This window comes from Trichosurus vulpecula, chromosome 7 (assembly GCF_011100635.1).
Source record: "Trichosurus vulpecula isolate mTriVul1 chromosome 7, mTriVul1.pri, whole genome shotgun sequence".
NCBI classification, from domain to species: Eukaryota; Metazoa; Chordata; class Mammalia; order Diprotodontia; family Phalangeridae; genus Trichosurus; species Trichosurus vulpecula.
The window spans coordinates 196,203,209-196,219,823 of NC_050579.1; the positions used below are offsets into that span (position 1 = coordinate 196,203,209).

At 40.0% G+C, this 16,615-nt stretch overlaps 1 protein-coding gene across 5 annotated transcripts in view; it reads left to right on the plus strand.

Moving 5' to 3' along the window:
* Positions 1 to 405: 405 nt before the first annotated feature.
* Positions 406 to 16,615, plus strand: part of HMGN3 (high mobility group nucleosomal binding domain 3) — a 77,366-nt gene continuing 61,156 nt past the window's right edge. For 2 of the 5 annotated variants that reach the window (XM_036769400.1, XM_036769398.1), the window contains exon 1: positions 545 to 751. In XM_036769400.1, coding sequence (XP_036625295.1) covers positions 737 to 751 — 15 coding nt within the window. In that variant the 5' untranslated portion in view covers positions 545 to 736. Of the gene's footprint in view, positions 448 to 543; positions 752 to 16,615 lie in introns of those variants that run through there. The other 3 variants (XM_036769397.1, XM_036769396.1, XM_036769399.1) reach the window with 3 other exon arrangements.

Genomic DNA, 16,615 nt, shown 5'->3' on the forward strand with positions numbered 1-16,615 from the left:
ATTATCTCTCAGGCCCCCTTCCAGGTCTTGATCCTAGGAGACTTCTTCAAGGTCACAGACCTAGTCAATGGCAGAGTGAGGACTAGAACCAAGGTTTCCATCATAGATCTATTGAACATCTTGCAAGTAGCGGGATCTTAATAATTGCTGCCGAATTGCCTACAGGGGATGGGGGCTGTAGAGACTTGTTGCCTGCCCCATAGATGTTTACATTCTAAAATCTCCGTCTCCATACTTGCTCTCTACTCCTCCCCATCATGGCCACAGTCTCTCCAGGCTGCTGAAACCCAGCGAAGCTGGCATCCGCATAGTGAAACTCCTCGCTCCGTACGGGGCCACAAGTTGAACCGGGCATGCTCTGTAGCCAGGGCAGGCGTTGGGTAGCAAGTAGACTGCCCAGCCTTCGCCTAGACTAGAGAGTACAACAGCTCGGAGCTCTCCGCGGAGGTGGGCGTTCCCCGTCCTGGAATTTAGAACGCGGCGGTAGCCAATGGGAGCGAGTGGCTGGCTGGCTTGTAGCGTTATTGGAGGTGTTGCGAGTGTGAGGGTGTGCTGGTGACTGGGGGGGAGCTGCGGTCGGTCGGTCGGTGTGGGTCACCCGAGAGTCCCCGTTGCTGGTTGCCGCCGCCTGTGAGTGCCCTGAGCTTGTGCAGCCGCAGCAGCAGCAGCCGCCGCCGCAGCAGCAGCACCTCCAGCTCCATTGCTTTACTTTTTTGCAGCCCAAACAGGGTACATCATGCCGAAGAGAAAGGTAAGCCTTGTAGCCCCGGGATGATTTCCAAAGGCTCTTTTTAGAGCTTGGCGATAAGCTCCCGAATCCCAGCGCTGAAATAAATGGCTGTGTGGTTACACATTGAGCTGTCGCCAGCGCGCGTGACTACAACAGACTGGGATTGTGGGGTCCACATTTGTGCCTCTGCCTGTTGCAGATTTCCATCCTTCTGCTCCCTCCCCCCACTTTCCCCGCTGTCTCTTCCCCTCCCAGCTTCTTCTCGGCGGGATCGACACTTTCTCTGCACCATGGGGGAGGAGGGCTCCCGGGTTCTTTTCCCACCCCGACAACCCTAAACCTATGGGGAGATCTCTTGCCATCTTTCTTCCCTTCCCAACTCGCCTCCTTTGCAAACTACCAGCTTGTGGTTGGTATGGGTGGAGGGGGGGCGGGGGGAGGGAGAAGGCGAGGGGACAAACAAATGCAAACAAAAAAAAGGAGACCCAGATGTGGCGAGCGGGAGGGAGGACGGGATTAAGTCCCTCCAGATGTGCGGTCTCTTGCTGGCCTCCCTGCGCCCCCAGCCGCCTGCTCTGGGCGCGGGGTTGGCTCCCAGGTTGGAACAGGGGGAAAGCCATGTTTAAAAATCAGCTGCGCCCTCTTCCTCCTCGTCTTCCTCCTCCTCCTCCTCGTCTTCCTCCTCCTCCTCCTCGTCTTCCTCCTCCTCCTTCTCCTCCTCCTCGCCTCTTGTGTGACAGACCCGTATGTACCCAGTCTGGTGCGTGTCAGGCTGGGCCCGAGCCCTCGGGGAGAGAGAGACGCTCCCCCAGGGCTCCCTGCAGAAGCAGCAGAGTTAACATGGAAAGCCGGACGGGGCTGCTTCTGCAGCCCAGCATCTGGGGCTGGAGCCCGAGACTTGGAGTAGGGAAGGAACGGTGCCCGCAACCACTCTTTCCCGCCCTCAATTTCGCGCTCTCCTTCTCTTGTTGAAATTGAAGCTTTTTTTCTTACCAACCCCCCGCCCCTAGGTTCATCAGTTCTTTCTTCCCACCCCAGCTTAGGTACTTTACTGTCTGGCTCCCTTTGAGCCCTCCCTTCCTCCCTTCCTCTCTCCCTTCCAGGCACCACCATACTTTACTTTTCTCTGTTAAGCATTTCCCCCTGTGGGGCCCAGGCTGCTGCTGCAGTCCCATGTGAGGGCAGGGATGCTGCCTTGGAAAACGTGTGTGAGAGTGTGAGAAAGACAGCTGGGTGAAGACGGCTCAGGTGCAGCTCTGCTTGTCAGAATATGGGCCAATTGGGAGATAAAACTGGAAACAAAGTTAAAAATTAGAGCCTAGTTTTTGTAATTGAATAATGTGTGTGTGTGCATATATGTGTGTCTATGTTATGTATATACACAAAATTATTCTAATACTGTCTTTGTATATACATGTGTATATATGTGCGCATATGTGTAAACACACACAGTGAAATCTCAAGTCCCATCCCTGACACATTTTTTTTGTGACTACACTTAACCTCTTGTTCTAGGCAGTTTTCTTAAGAATAAAAATTGTAGGGAAGGTGCTGATCTAAACTGATAGAAGTTTTCTCATCTGACAGTTTCCAAATGGAATGAAATAACAAATTCAGTCCTTATCTGTCTGTCTATCTATCTATCTATCTATCTATCTATCTATCTTCTATCCATCTATCTATCTACCTCTATCTAATCTATCTTGTTTATAGTTTTTAGGTTTATGAATTGAGAAGCATTGGAATTCATTATCAAATTAGGGTCAGATTTTAAGCAGGAAGGGGCCTTTTGACTAGAAGTGTCAAACTAACCCATGTAGCCTACAATTGGGCTCCCAAGTGGAGCTGGAACCCAGATTAAAATGTAATTGGGAAATATTTAGCGAATTAAATAAAAATGCAATAAAACACAGATAATATTAATATGTGGTTTTCTAAGTCAATGTGCCCCTTGCAGGGATCCTTATGTACAGTTTAGTGGCTCAGTTTCTATTTGAGTTTGACAACATCTATCTAGACCAACCCCTTTGTTTAGTAGATGAAGAAACTCAGGCTGAGAGAGATTAAACAGTTTGTCCAACGTTACACAGGCAGTGAGTAGCAAAGCTGAGATTTCAACCTAGGTCCTCTGATTACAAAGTTAGTATTTATTCCATTTCACCAGAGCCCTACTGAATATATAATTTTTAAATAATACAAAAATGTTGCTATTATCAAAGAGCTCCAGTGGCTCCCTATTGCCTTTAGGTCTAGGATAAAAGACAGACTCCCGTTTTGCATTTAGAGTTCTTCGCAATTTTGCTGCAGTCTTCCTTTCCAGGCCTGTCACACAGTAAGACCCTCTTAGATATTCCCTGCTCCAACCAACCTGCCTATTTCTCACCCTTGACATTCTGTCTCAGTCAAGCCCCTGGCCAGCAAGGGGTTTATTGAAGGCTTACTATATTCCAGACAGTGTACCAAGGAATATAATCCTAATGTAGGAAATAACATATTAGCATAGAGATAAAAGAAAAAGAGAGAGTAGATACATACTATTGTAGATTTCAGAGGGGAAGGCACAAGAAATCCAGGGGGATTGGTAAGGGCCTCCCGTGCAAGGTGGCATTTGAGGTGAGTCTTGAATGAAATCAGCTAGGTGAGGTAGAGGTGAGCAGGTGTAGCATTCCAGGTCTGGAGGATAAAGGCATAGGCATTAGAGTTGTTTTGTATGTGAGGAACTTTGATGGTTTGCAGAATGTGTACAAGGGAGTAAAGTGACTGGAAAGGTAGTAAGGAGCTTTAAATGCCAGCCCAGGGGATTTTGTATTTGTTCGTGGAGTCACTTAAGCTCATTAAGCTACCCTTGTTTCTATGGCTTTGCCCCCATGCCTGGCACACAGTCCCTCCTCTCCTCCACCAACTAGAATCCCTAACTTGCTTTAGAGCTCAGCTCAAAGCACTCTCTTCTACACTATTTCCTGATTACTCCAGTGGAGCAAGAACTTTCAGCCTCACACACTACTGAGGTGTTTGCCTTAACATTTAGAAGTATCTCCCTTCCTGCTTTTCATTGTCTTGGGCTCCTTTAATTCAGCAAATTATGTGCCCACTGTATGCTGGCAGTTTGCTAAACTCTGAGGTGGCAAAGACAAAAATAAATATAGCCCCTGCCCTCAAGGAACTTACATTCTGATGTAGGTGTATGTATATAGAGAATACAGCATGTATCCAAGAATAGCAAAGAAAATTGAAGAGAGCAAAAGTACTATTGGGTTGACCAACAGAAGAGTTGGTACTTGAGAGTCTTAAAGGAAGAAAAGGAATACTGAGAGGTAGAGGTAAAGAAGGGTAGTGTTTTATTTTTAAACCAAGTTTCTTATTAGAGTATATATGTCTGTTTTACCATGAGCTCTTCACCCTGTAGGGGAAGATGTTGTACAGCAGAAGGAACCTTAGATTCAGAGTCAGAAGCCCTGGGTTCAAATTCTGTTTTTGCTTGTTGTTGTGTCATTGACTCTTTGTGCCCCTGTTTGGGGTTTTCTTGGCAAGGGTAGTGTTTTTCAAACAGAAAAAATGGCTTGGAGGGGGGAAGGGGTAATCAGAATGCATGCTGTCTTGGGGTGTGGAGAAGGGAGGGATGAGGAGAAAATTTGGAACTCAAAATCTTGTGGAAATGAATGTTGAAAACCAGAAATAAATTAATAAAGAGAAAAAATAAAAAATATTTTGTATTCCAATAAAAAAAGAATGGCTTCTTTGAATGGACAGAGGAAGAAGAAGGGAATGGCACTAGCAGGGATTGAGTGGGACATAGCATTTCTAAGGAGGAAATAGTATGAAGTAATGCTAGAAAGGCAGGTGGGAACCAGATTGTGGAAGACCTAAAATGCCAAGTTATGGAGTTTGTTTTCTAGCCTATAGGCACTGGTGAACCAACTTCTGAGTGAGTTAGTTATATGCTAATTTAGGAATATTTATTTTGGCATCTGTGTGCAAGACAGATTAAAAGAGATTATAAACAGGGAGAACAGGTGAGACATGCGTAGCATAACGAATGGAGACTTGGGTTCAATGATATAAATACTAGTGATGTGACCCATGGCGTATCACTTGGCCTCTCTTTGTCTCATCTTCCTCAACTTCACAAAGGGGCGTGGGGGGCGGGGTGGATTGGATGTCAAATTTTAAATCTCTGATCCTAAAGTGACCAGGGCTTGAAATAGGGTGGTGCTGCTGTATGAGTGAAGAAAAGTGGGATAAATGTGTTGTGTAGGTAGAATAGACAAAATTTGGCAACTAGTTGGAAATGGAGTTTGTATGAGAGAAGAGTTAAGAATGATTCTAAGGTTAACAGTCTGGAGTATGAGAGGGTGATGATACCCACAATAGAAGAGCACAGGCTTAAGGGATATAAATTATGAGTTTCATTTTGATCATGTTAAGTCTGAGTCGTCTACAACACATCCAGGAAGAAATGCCCAGCAGGGATAACACATGGCTAGAGTTAGGGAGCAAGATTAGTTTTGGTTACCATAAGTTCATTTGTTTAGAAGTGACTTGAACCCATGGGAGTTAAGAGGGCTCAGGGCAGAGCTCTTGGGGAGGGAGATCTGTGCTAAGGGGCAGCACAATATCCATGATGATTTTCAGAAGAAGAAGTCAGATAGGTGAGAGGAGAAGCAAGAAGAGAGTGGTGGAAAAACCAAGATAAAAAAAGCATCCAGCAGTAGGGGGTAGGGATGATTAGGAGTTTGAAAAGTTGCCAAGAGAGGTCAGGGAGGATGAAGACTGAGAAAGAGATGTCCGATTTAGCAGTTAAGGGATCGTTGGTAGCTTCACAGCGAATATTTTCAGTTGAATTTGAGAATTGTAAATGAGATTACAGGGGATTGAAGCGTTTGAGTGATGAAGAAGAGAAAGTGGTGCTTTCTGAGAGTTTGGCCATAAAAGAGAAGAGGGATATAGCGTGATAGTTTGAGGAGATGGTGGAGTCACATAAAGGGTCTTTCTGTGTTTGTTTTTTATGGATGGAGTAGATCTGAGCATGTTTGTAGGCAAGAGCCATTCATTTGATTGGGAGAGTTCAGAGATGAGAAAGCGGGCTCCTGGAGGAGATGGAATAAAGGTAGAAGGGCTGGCAGTGACAAGGAGGAGGGGCTCCTTTTCTTTCCAGTTAGTAAAGTAGGAAGGGATGGGTGGTGGTAGGGTAGAGGAATTGTGACCTGTGGAGTGGGGACAAGAACAGGGCGCTCATGGGAAATGACCTCCATTTTCTCATTAAAATAGGAGGTAAGAACAGCACCGGGTGGGGGGAGGGGAGGGAGTAGAGGAAGCATTAGAGGTTTGAAGAGATGGAAGTTAGGGAGGAATAGAATCAATGAGGAATAAATGTTTCCATAAATCGGTCACCATTTGCAATTAGATCATAGGATCGTAAAGCGCGGGAAGGGACCTCAGGAGTCATACATGTAGTCCAACTCTCTCTTTTCTTCCATAGGATGAAACTGAGGCCCAGGGAGATTAAAGTGACTTGCCAAAAGTCACGCTTAGATTTAGTCTTTGTGGTGGACCTAATTAACATGATTGTAGACACTGAGAGTAATTTTTTGATAGTAGGTTGGAGAAGGAGAGGTTATAGGTTCTTAAGATTTAGGGCCACAGGAGATCATCTTGTCATAGGATCATAGAGTCGTTGTCTGATCCAATCTCCCACCCTGCTTTTATTTTTAGATCAACTAACTTCTTAAGCACCAGACGCTTGTGCTAGGTATCTGGGTGAGGTGTGAAGCCCACTTAAGATGATTTAAACGTCCAGTCTCCAGCTCTCTCATTTTATAGATAATGATAACATGTAATATTATATGTGACAAAGTATAGGACAAAACTCAAATTTGAACTCAGGCTTTCTGACTCCACATTCGGCTTTATTTTATAGATAATGAGACTGAGTTCCAGAGTGATTAAGTGACTTACTCAAATTCAAACAGGTAGTAAGTAAGTAGCGAAACCAGGATTCTTTTGGACTCTAGGGCTCTTGGCATTACAATTTAAGGTTTCCGCCCCCTAATCTTGCAGAAAAGCAAGAAGTGGCACTAGGAAACTAAATTCTACAAGCACTTACCAAATGTGGTTCATGTGCCAACCCTTGTACAGGGCATCATGGAGAGAAAAGAAATAGAGATCCCTAGTCTCAAGTTGCTTACAGTCTTATTCAGAATTTAAGGCTAATAATTAACAGTATGGGACAGACAGTGCATGGTTTTTCAAATGTGTGCCATATTTTAAATACTTATAATAGAATAGGAAAAAGAGGTGTGACTTAAGCCAGGCCATGGAGTTTGGGTAAGATCTGGGTAAGCCAAGAGAAGCAAGAGCACCTTCTTTGGTATGGCACTTAAAAACATCTTTTCTTGGAAAAGGTGATGGATCATTGTCATCTGCGCGCGTGGTTTTGAAACTTGGCTCTGCTCTCCACTACCGTTATGGGTTATGGGGAAAATCAGCAAACCTCCCTACGGCTCATTTGCTTCACACTCTTAAATGAAAAGGACTGGACTAGTTGATCTTTTTAAAAAAGGATTTTTATTTATTTTTGATACATTTTTTTTGTTTTTACGCTGCCTGGATTTTTCCCTGTATCCTTTCTTCCTCTCCTCCTAGAGAACCATCTCTGATAGAAAAAAATATAATTTTTTTGATATTTTGAACCTGACAGATAACCACAAATAAGAATATTACAAAGAACAGAGAGGACTGTTTATGAAACTATGGATCTCTATTATATATAGTTTATTTTTAAAAGAGTATTAATTAGTTCAGTGTTAGTTTAAAAGTTGTTCAGCTTGTCTGTGGGTCCCTCTGAACTTCTTTCTGTTATTTTATGTACATTTTAAAAATACTTCAATGACTCTTTTTCTTCTTTTGTCATCACTGCCCCAGTCTGCAAAATGGCCCAAATTCCCATCTCTCAATCTTAGAAAAATTCTTCCCTTGTAACAAATGAGCACAGTCAAGCAAAAAAAAAAGTAAAATCCACATATTGACCATATCTAAACATGTATGTCACAGATCACATTTCCAGTTGATCTCTTTAAGAAAGTGGGTTGCATGTTTGATCATTGGTCTTCTCTAATCACAGTTAGCCATTGCATTGATAAAAATTCCTCTCTTTCAAAGTTACTTTTCTTCAAAATTTTTATAATCATTGCATAAATGGTTCTCCTGTCTTCACTCTTAATCGGTTTGTAAGTCTTCCCAGCTTCGTCTGAATTTGTTTCTTACAGCTAAGTAATATTTCATTATATTCATATGCCAAAATTTGTTCAGCCATTTCCCCAATTGATGGACACCTCCTTAGTTTCCAGTGGTTTGCTACAAGTACTGCTATAAATATTCTTGCATGTATGGATCTTTTTTTTTTTGGTTTGATCTCTTGGCATATATGCCTAGTATTGGTATTGTTAGGTCAAAAGGATATGCATGGTTTAGTGACTTTGTAGGATATAGTTTCAAATTACTTTTAAAAATGGTTGTACCAATTCACAGATCCAACCTACTCCCTTCCTTCTCCCCAGCAAATGTTCTTTCCCTTTCATGTTATCTTTGACAATGCAATGGATGTAAGGTGGAACTAGTTTTTTTTTTAATTTGTATTTCTCTAATTATTTGTGATTTGCAGTGTTCGTTCCTGTGGTTGTTGATAACTTGCCTTTCTTCCCTTGAGAACTGCTTGTTCATATCCTTTTAACCATTTATCTACTGGGGAATAGCCTTATTCTTATGTATTTGAATTATTCCATTATACATCTTAGATATCAGACCTTTATGAGAGAAACATGGTCCAAAGATTTTTTCCATATAGCTCTTTCCCTTCCAATTTTAACTGCATTGATTTTGTTTGTGCAGAAAATTTTCAATTTTATGTAATCAGCATTGTCTACTATACTTCCTATGATCCTTTCAGTGCCTGTGGTTTGCTCAAGAACCCTTCTCCATCCATAGTTATTAAAGAGATCTCCTTTCCTGCTTCTATTTTTTTTATGATATAACCTTTTATAATCAAGTTCATATCCATTTGGAGCATATTGTGGTATTTGGTATGAAATTTGGACCTAATCCTAATTTCTGCCAGTCTTTCCTGTATTCCCAGTTGCTGTTGTTGAGTTGTTTTAGTCGTGTCCAACTCTTCGTGACCTCATTTAGGGTTTTCTTGGCAAAGATACTGGATTGGTTTGTGATTGCCTTCTCTATCTCATTTTACAGATGAGAAACTGAGGCAAACAGGGTTAAGTGACTTGTCCAGTATCATACAGCTACTGTCTGAGACACTTGAACTTTGGAAGATAAGTCTTCCTGCTTCTAGGTGCCACACTATGCACTGCTCCACCTAGCAGCCCTGTTTTCCCACTAATTTTTGTCAAATAGTGAATCTTTATCTCAGGATCTGTGGTTTTTGGGTTTGTTGAATGTTATGTTTTTATGTTTGTTAATTTCTGCAATAATGTGTTCCACTGATACAGCCTTCCTATTTTTAATCAGTGTCAAATCATGATTACTGTATAGTTTGATTTCAGGTGCTACTAAGCCCTCTTCCTTCACACATTTTTTTTTCATTAATTCTCTTATGATTTTTGACCTTCTGTGCTTCCAGATGAATTTTGTTATTTTTTTTAGCCTTTTAAAATAATCCTTTGGCAGTTTGATTGTCACAGCACTGAATAAATGAATTAACTTAGGTGACATTATCATTTTTATTATATTGGCATGGCCCAGTCATGAGTGATTAATATCTCTTTGATTATTCATGTCTGCATTTATTTCTGTTAAGAGTGTTGTATATTCATAGAGTTTCTCTTTGTTTCTTGTTAAGTGGACTCCTGAATATGTGATATGTCCTCTGGTTATTTTTCTATCTCTTCCTGTTGGGTTTTGTTGGAAATATATAGAAAAACCAATGATTTATGTAGGTTTATTTTCTATTCTGCTACTTTGCTGAAGTTATTATTTATTTCAATTAGGCTTTAGTTCAGTCTCCAGGGTTTGCTAAGTAGCCTATCATGTCATCTTCAAAAAGAGACAATTTTATTTCTATTTTGCCTACACTTATTCTTTTAATTTCTTTATTATTATCATACTGCTATAACTGGTATTTCTGGCACTACATCAAATAATAGTATTGTTAATGGACATTATTATTTTACCCTGACTCACCCATGTTTAGTTATTAAGATCATATTTTTATCATGGAAGTATATGGGTATGATCATTCTCTTAATTTTCCTATTTTTGCAAACAATTTCAATAATATTGAATTAGTTGTTGAATGTTTGATAGAATTCATTTATCAATCTATCTCATACTTTTTTCTTCCTTTGGGAGTTCATTTATTGTTCAGCTTCCTTTTCTCAGAATGAGCTATTTAAAATTCCCTATTTCTTCTGTTAATTTGAGTATTTTATGTTTTCATTAACATCCATTCACTTTATTTAGGTTATGAATTTGGTTTGTATATAATTGGACAAAGTATTTTCTAATTATTTCCTCTATTGCCTTTCAATTTGAGTTCTTTTTAAATTTTTTTTTTACTCTGGCAGTTTGATTTTCTTTTCTCTTTAATCAGGCTAGCTCGTAGTTTTTCTGTTTAAAAAATAGCTCCTAGTTTTATTCATCAGTTCATTTTCTTTTGCTTTCAATTTTGTTAACCTCTTCTTTTTTTCAGAATTTTTATTTTGGTGTATAGTAGAAGTTTCTTAATTTGTTGCTTTTCTAACTTTTTGTAGTTGCATGCCAAATTCATTGGCCTGTTCATTTTTTTCTTTTGTTGATGAAAGGTTTTAGAGACATAAATTTTGTCTTTAGAACTGCTTTGGTTACATCCCAAAAGTTTTAATATGTTGTCTCGTTATTTTGTCATTTTCCTTGATGAAATTATCTATTGTTTCTACGAGTTGTCCTTTGACTAATTCTTTTGGATTAAATTATTTAGTTTCCATTCAAGTTTGAATTCTTTCTTCCAAAGATCTTTTATTAATGGTCAGTTTTATAACATTGGGGCCAGCACAGGATATGTTCAGTAGTTCTTTGTTTCTGTATTTAATGAGGCTTTTATGTCCAAATACACTGTCACTTGTTGTAAAAGTGTCATCCACTACATACGTATACACAAACACTCAATAGATATATAGTTATATACAGTAGATAGATAGATAGATAGATAGATAGATAGACAGACAGACATAGATATAGACATAGATAGAGATACGGTTATACACATATGCGTAGATGTGTATATGTATGCATGTATACAATATAATCACATATTTGTGTATAGACATACATATGTAGGTATGTAAATATTCCTTTCTATTTTCATTCAGTAATTGCCAGAGATAGATCATATCTACTTTTTCTAAAGTTTTACTCAAGTCCTAGACTTATTTCTTATTTATTTTTAATTAGACTTAGATAAATTGAAAAGAGGCACATAAAAGTCCCCAATTATTATAGTTTTAATGTAATAAAATCAAATAAATATAACTAAAATTGATATAGTAATATAATTTGCTTAAATTATTAAATTTATTATTAAATTAATCTTTTATGTATATAAATGCATGTGGTACATTTATATTAAAGTATTTATATAATTTCATTGTCTATAGTACTTTTAAACATAATATTATTTCTTTATCTCTTTTAACCATGCCTTTTTAAACTTTTTTTTGTCTCATATCATGATTGCTGCCTCTGAGTATTTTAGTTCATCTGAAGCATCATAAATTCTGCTCCAGGCCATTATTTTAATTATATATAAACCTGTTTTCAAGTGGGTTTCTTACAACAGCATATTATTACATTCTACTTTGTTACCCATGCTATCCTTTTCCATTTTATGAGTGAGTTCATCCCATTCATGTTCTTGGTTATAGTTAGCAATCCTTTCGTCATATCATTTTATAATTGTTCTTTTCTTTGTTCTCTTCCTCCTTCTTCTTTACAAAGAAGTGGTGACAGAAGAATTTGCTAAGCACTAGTGATCTGTAATTATCTTTAATAAGTAATCTGCTTTTACTCCACAGCTCCTCTTTTCTTTCCTTTTATCTGTTTTGTTTGTGACTATTCCTTTCCCATTACTATTTTTCCTAATAAATCTCTTCTCCAGGTTCCCTGTCCACACTAGTTTTCCTGTTGAATTTAGTATAATTCTACACAAAACCCTGTGTGTGTGTGTGTGTGTCTGTGTGTGTGTGTGTGTGTGTGTGTGTTCATTCAAACCTCCTTTGGTTGAGAAAAGAGTTGATTCATATAAGAGTGAGATTCTGAACTTCATACCCTTTATTCCTCCTTTCTTCCTAGTGTATTTCTTGCCTCTCCCCCTTTCTTTCTGCCTTTCCTAAGAACATCAGAACAGAACAAAACCAACCCCCAGGACCTCTGTGACCCTTGAAGGGACACTGATTTCCTCTCTCCTATTAGCATAGAAGCACTTAATTACTAATTATTATAATCACCTTAATCACCTAATTACTAATTATTATTTACCTTTCTAGCTTTCTTGATTCTGGTGTTCTTATTTCAGAGTTTCTACTGAGGTCTGATCTTTTCCTCAGGAATTCTTAAAAGACATCTATTCCATTAAAATTGAATTCCTCCTCCCCCCCCCCCCCCGCATTGGATTATACTCAGCAACGTACATTGCATTATTCTTTGCTGTATACCATTAGCTTTGCCTTTAGGAATGTTGTATTCCAAGATTTTCTCTCCTTCATAGCACCTGCCAAGTCTTGTGTTACCCTGAATGTGATGCTTTGGCTGCTTGCAGTACTTTTTTTTCTTTGACCTGGAAGTTATGGATTTTGGCATATGTTCCTAGGAATTTCATTTTAGGGCTTCTTTCAGGAAGTAATTAGTAGATTCTTTCAATTTTCATGTTTCCTTCTGTTTTAAAAATAGATCTGTGCAATTTTCATTTGTAATTTCTACAAAAATGGTTTCCAAGTTTAGTAAGGGTTTTAGTCATGGTTTTCAGGAATTTTTTCAGGCTTTTGATTTTGGTAATATTTTTTGTGTCATACAGTTATTGTTTTTTTTGATCCACTGTGATTTTCAGGGAGTCTGTAAACTTAGGTAAAGTTTTCTCCCTTCTGTTCTAATCTATTTATTTTTCTTCCAATCCTTTTCCCCCAGAACTCTTATTTCCCTTACATTTTTATAATTTATCTCTTGTTTTGCATCTTTTATAAACTTCTGTGGTCCCTGTGGAGAAGCATTTTTTCCTCTCTCTGAAGCTCCACTTGTAGTACTTGTGAAGTAACTCACTTCTGTTCTGGGTTTGTCTCTTAGTTGTCTCCGAGTCTATGCTACTTTTTAATAGTTTTCAATGTCTTCTGTTTGCTTGCCTCTCCAGTTTCAGTTCCTGCTGTGGGACTTTGTGCCAGGACCAGGCTTTGCCCCATCCTGGATTCTTGGATAGGGTGGTAAGAACCTGCAGGTCCCAACCTGAATATTCTGACTTCTACTTCCCCGGATGTACCTTCTCACTTCCCCCCAGGAAGTCCTTTCTAGGTTCAGAGCACTGCAGTCTGTAGGGTCCTTTGAAGCCTTTTGGGTCAAATTCTTGTAAACTTCAAACACTCCTGGGGCATCCTGTTCCGAATGCTCCCAACCCATGGCCTGGTCAGAACATTGAGGGTCTCTGGCTTCCCTGGAGCTTCTTCATTGGAGCACTCTGGTCTTCCTGTCCACCTCCCTCTTCTCTCTTACAGAGTTGTTTCAAGTGCCTCTGAAACCTTTGCATCCCTGGTCCTTCCTGACAGTCTTCAGGCAGGACCCTCATTCCATTACATGTAGGCTTTTCCTTATTCTTCATTTGTTTTGGGAAGCCCTGGCCTGTGGAAAAGCACGTACTGTAGTTTCTTTTATATTTATTTCTTTTTATTCTGTCTGTTGCTCTTTTTAGATCTTTGATTAGATAATCTTTAAGGTCACTTCCAGGTCTAAATCCTATGATCTCACCATGCCTGGCCCTCCATTATCCAAGCTGTTGTTTTTTAAATTGTGTCTGACTCTTCATGACTGCATTTGGGGTTTTTGTTGGCAAAGATATTAGACTGCTTTGCTATTTCCTTTTGTAGCTCATTTTATAGATAAGGAACTGAGGCAGATTTGCCTGGGGTCACACAGCTAGTAAGTGTTTGAGGCCAGATTTGAACTCAAGAAGAGTCTTTCTGATTCCAGACCAGTTCCATTATCCAAGCTAGAGGTCCTCATTCCATCCACATTAGCACAGAGCAATCTCACCTGTTATTTTTTTCCTTTAATATGTTCTTTGAAGAATTTTTTTTTCCATCATACTTTGACACATAGAGACTCTGTGACTCTGGCATAGTAATGTAAACTGCCAGTGCTCCAGGCAATTCTAGAATCATAAGATTGTACATTTAGAGCTGGCAAGGTCTGGAGGCCATTCATTTGAACCCCTCACCCCCTCCAACTTAATTCCAATCAAGACTACACAGGGAGTGTCTAAGATAGTATTTGAATCCAGGTCTTCTAGTCTAGTGCAGGGGTGGGGAACCTGAAGCCTTGAGGCCACATGTGGCCCTCACAGAACAAATCCCTTGATAAAATGATCTGTTCTGTAAAACACGGACTCCACCAAAAGGCTGCACCCAAGGACCTAGAAGGCCCCATGTGGCCTCGAGGCCTCAGGTTCCACACCCCTGGTCTAGTGGTTGCAGAGAAAGTGCTGACCTGCTACAGTAGGTGGGATTCCCAGAACACATGAAATTACAGGTCCAGCTCCTATCCTATGCCCTCATAATCTCTGGTTTTATAAGCCCCTCAAGACTTTGCTGAGACCCTACAGGAATTATTACAATCCTTCCACAAATGACAGGAAATTTCCCACATGATGACACAACGATTTATGCTCCTATAAATCAGAATTCTGGGAAATGCTTCAGTTTATTGCTATTTTTCCATTTACCAAACGTCACCAAAGATGACGCTGCCTCATTGTTTTGTCTGTCACCCTGTGCTTTGTTGACAATCTAATGTTTTGTGGTTTCAGCTCTCATGTGAATTTGTATCTTTTTCCCCATGAATGTGCTATTCTTACTCATATTAATTGAAAGGATTACGGTTCTTGATGGAACATTTATGAAACCTGCACTTCAGTAGACAATAAATGGTGACCAGCTTTTCATTCCCTCTGAATACCTTTTTATTCTGTATATATGAGGTTTAAGTGAAGATCAGCCCCAGTATTTATTTCCTAATACAGATAAAGGTGTTAGGGAATGAGTGCTCTGGTGGTGACTGGACTAGAAAGGGTCTGGGGAAATGTGTGTGTTCAGATGGCAACAGCTGAACAATGAAGTGTTGAGTTCTAGACTCTTCTAGGCAGACATTTGTGAATGCCTGTTGTATTTCCTTCATTGTGTAGTCATGGGAGCACGTACAAAAACGTGACTGCTAGCATGGTCTAGGGACCACAGGGCTGGTGGGGTGAGCAACAGAAAGCTCTCTTGTGCTTCTTGCTCCCCAGCCCAGCCCCACCCCCCTTCATTTATAGAACAATCAGACTCTTCTAATGTAGCAAACCAACAGTGTTTGGATTGAAGTCATAATCCTTTTAATATTCAGTTAAAAATACTAGTAATGAAGTACTCATGTTTGTTGATACGTAATTCGCAATCGGAAAGCAGATTTTAAATTTTAAAAAATGAGAAAACGCTAGTAACTTTAAACCTAAAGCATCAAATTCTTTTAAATCAATTCAGCAAACATCTATTAAGTGCCTACTGCATACAAGGTCTTGCACTAAGTGGTTGGAATAAAAAGACGCAGCCCCTGCGTGCAAGAAGAAGCAAATGGCCATAATGCAGACATTTTGAAGTCGGAATTCGGTCTTGAACTGAAATAATTTGGACCCTTGGAGTCATTGTAATGAATATTGCCCGGGTTTTAAGCAACAGTCATTTATGAAGTACCTTTAAGGTGCCCTGCACTATTTAAAGCACTAGGGATACATAAATGAAAAAAATGACATAGGTTCTTCCTGCCAGGAACTTATAGTCTAAAGGGAGGGCCTGGATGTGTCCACAGCGCTGTATTCGTGTGTGTGTGACACACATGCACACACATATGCACGACACAAAGCAGATTGTGGTTAAGTCAGCTGTCCGTTGCCTGCTGGATACTATCTCACACTCTGTATTTCAAGCCCTCCGTAATCTAGTCCTATGTGTCTGGTGTCATCCCTGTTTGCCCATGCATACTTTATCTGCTCCGGTCAGGCTATGTCATTTTTCTCCCACATATGCCTTTACATGTTCACAAGATTGTTGACTAAAAAGCTAGAAGGGACCTCAGAGGTCACTGATTCCAACCCTTGTCATTTAAAGAATGGAGTGGGAATGGGGGAGGGGAAGAGAACCAGCACATATTAAGTACCTGCTGTGAGCTGGCCACTGTGCTAAGTGCTTTACAAACATCATCTCGTTTGATCCTCACAACAGTGCTGAGAGACAGATGTTACTATGATCCGAAAACCGAGCAGGCAGCAGTTAGGTGATTTGCCCAGGGTCACTGAGCTATTAAGTGTCTGAGGTCAAATTTGAACTCAGGTCTTAGGGATTCCATTGCCCTGCGCTCTCTATTAATTATGAAGCACAGTAAAGTTAAATGCCTTGCCCTTGGTCACATAGTGTCTATAGTAGGATTTGAACCCAGGTCTTCCAGTGTAGCCTCGAGGCCACATGTGGCCTTCTAGGTCCTCGAGTGTGGCCTTTTGACTGAGTCCAGGTTTTATAGAAAAAAATCTTTTTATTAAGGAGATTTTTTCTGTGAGGTTTGGATTCAGTCAGAGGGCCACAGTTGAGGACCTAGAGGGTCACATGT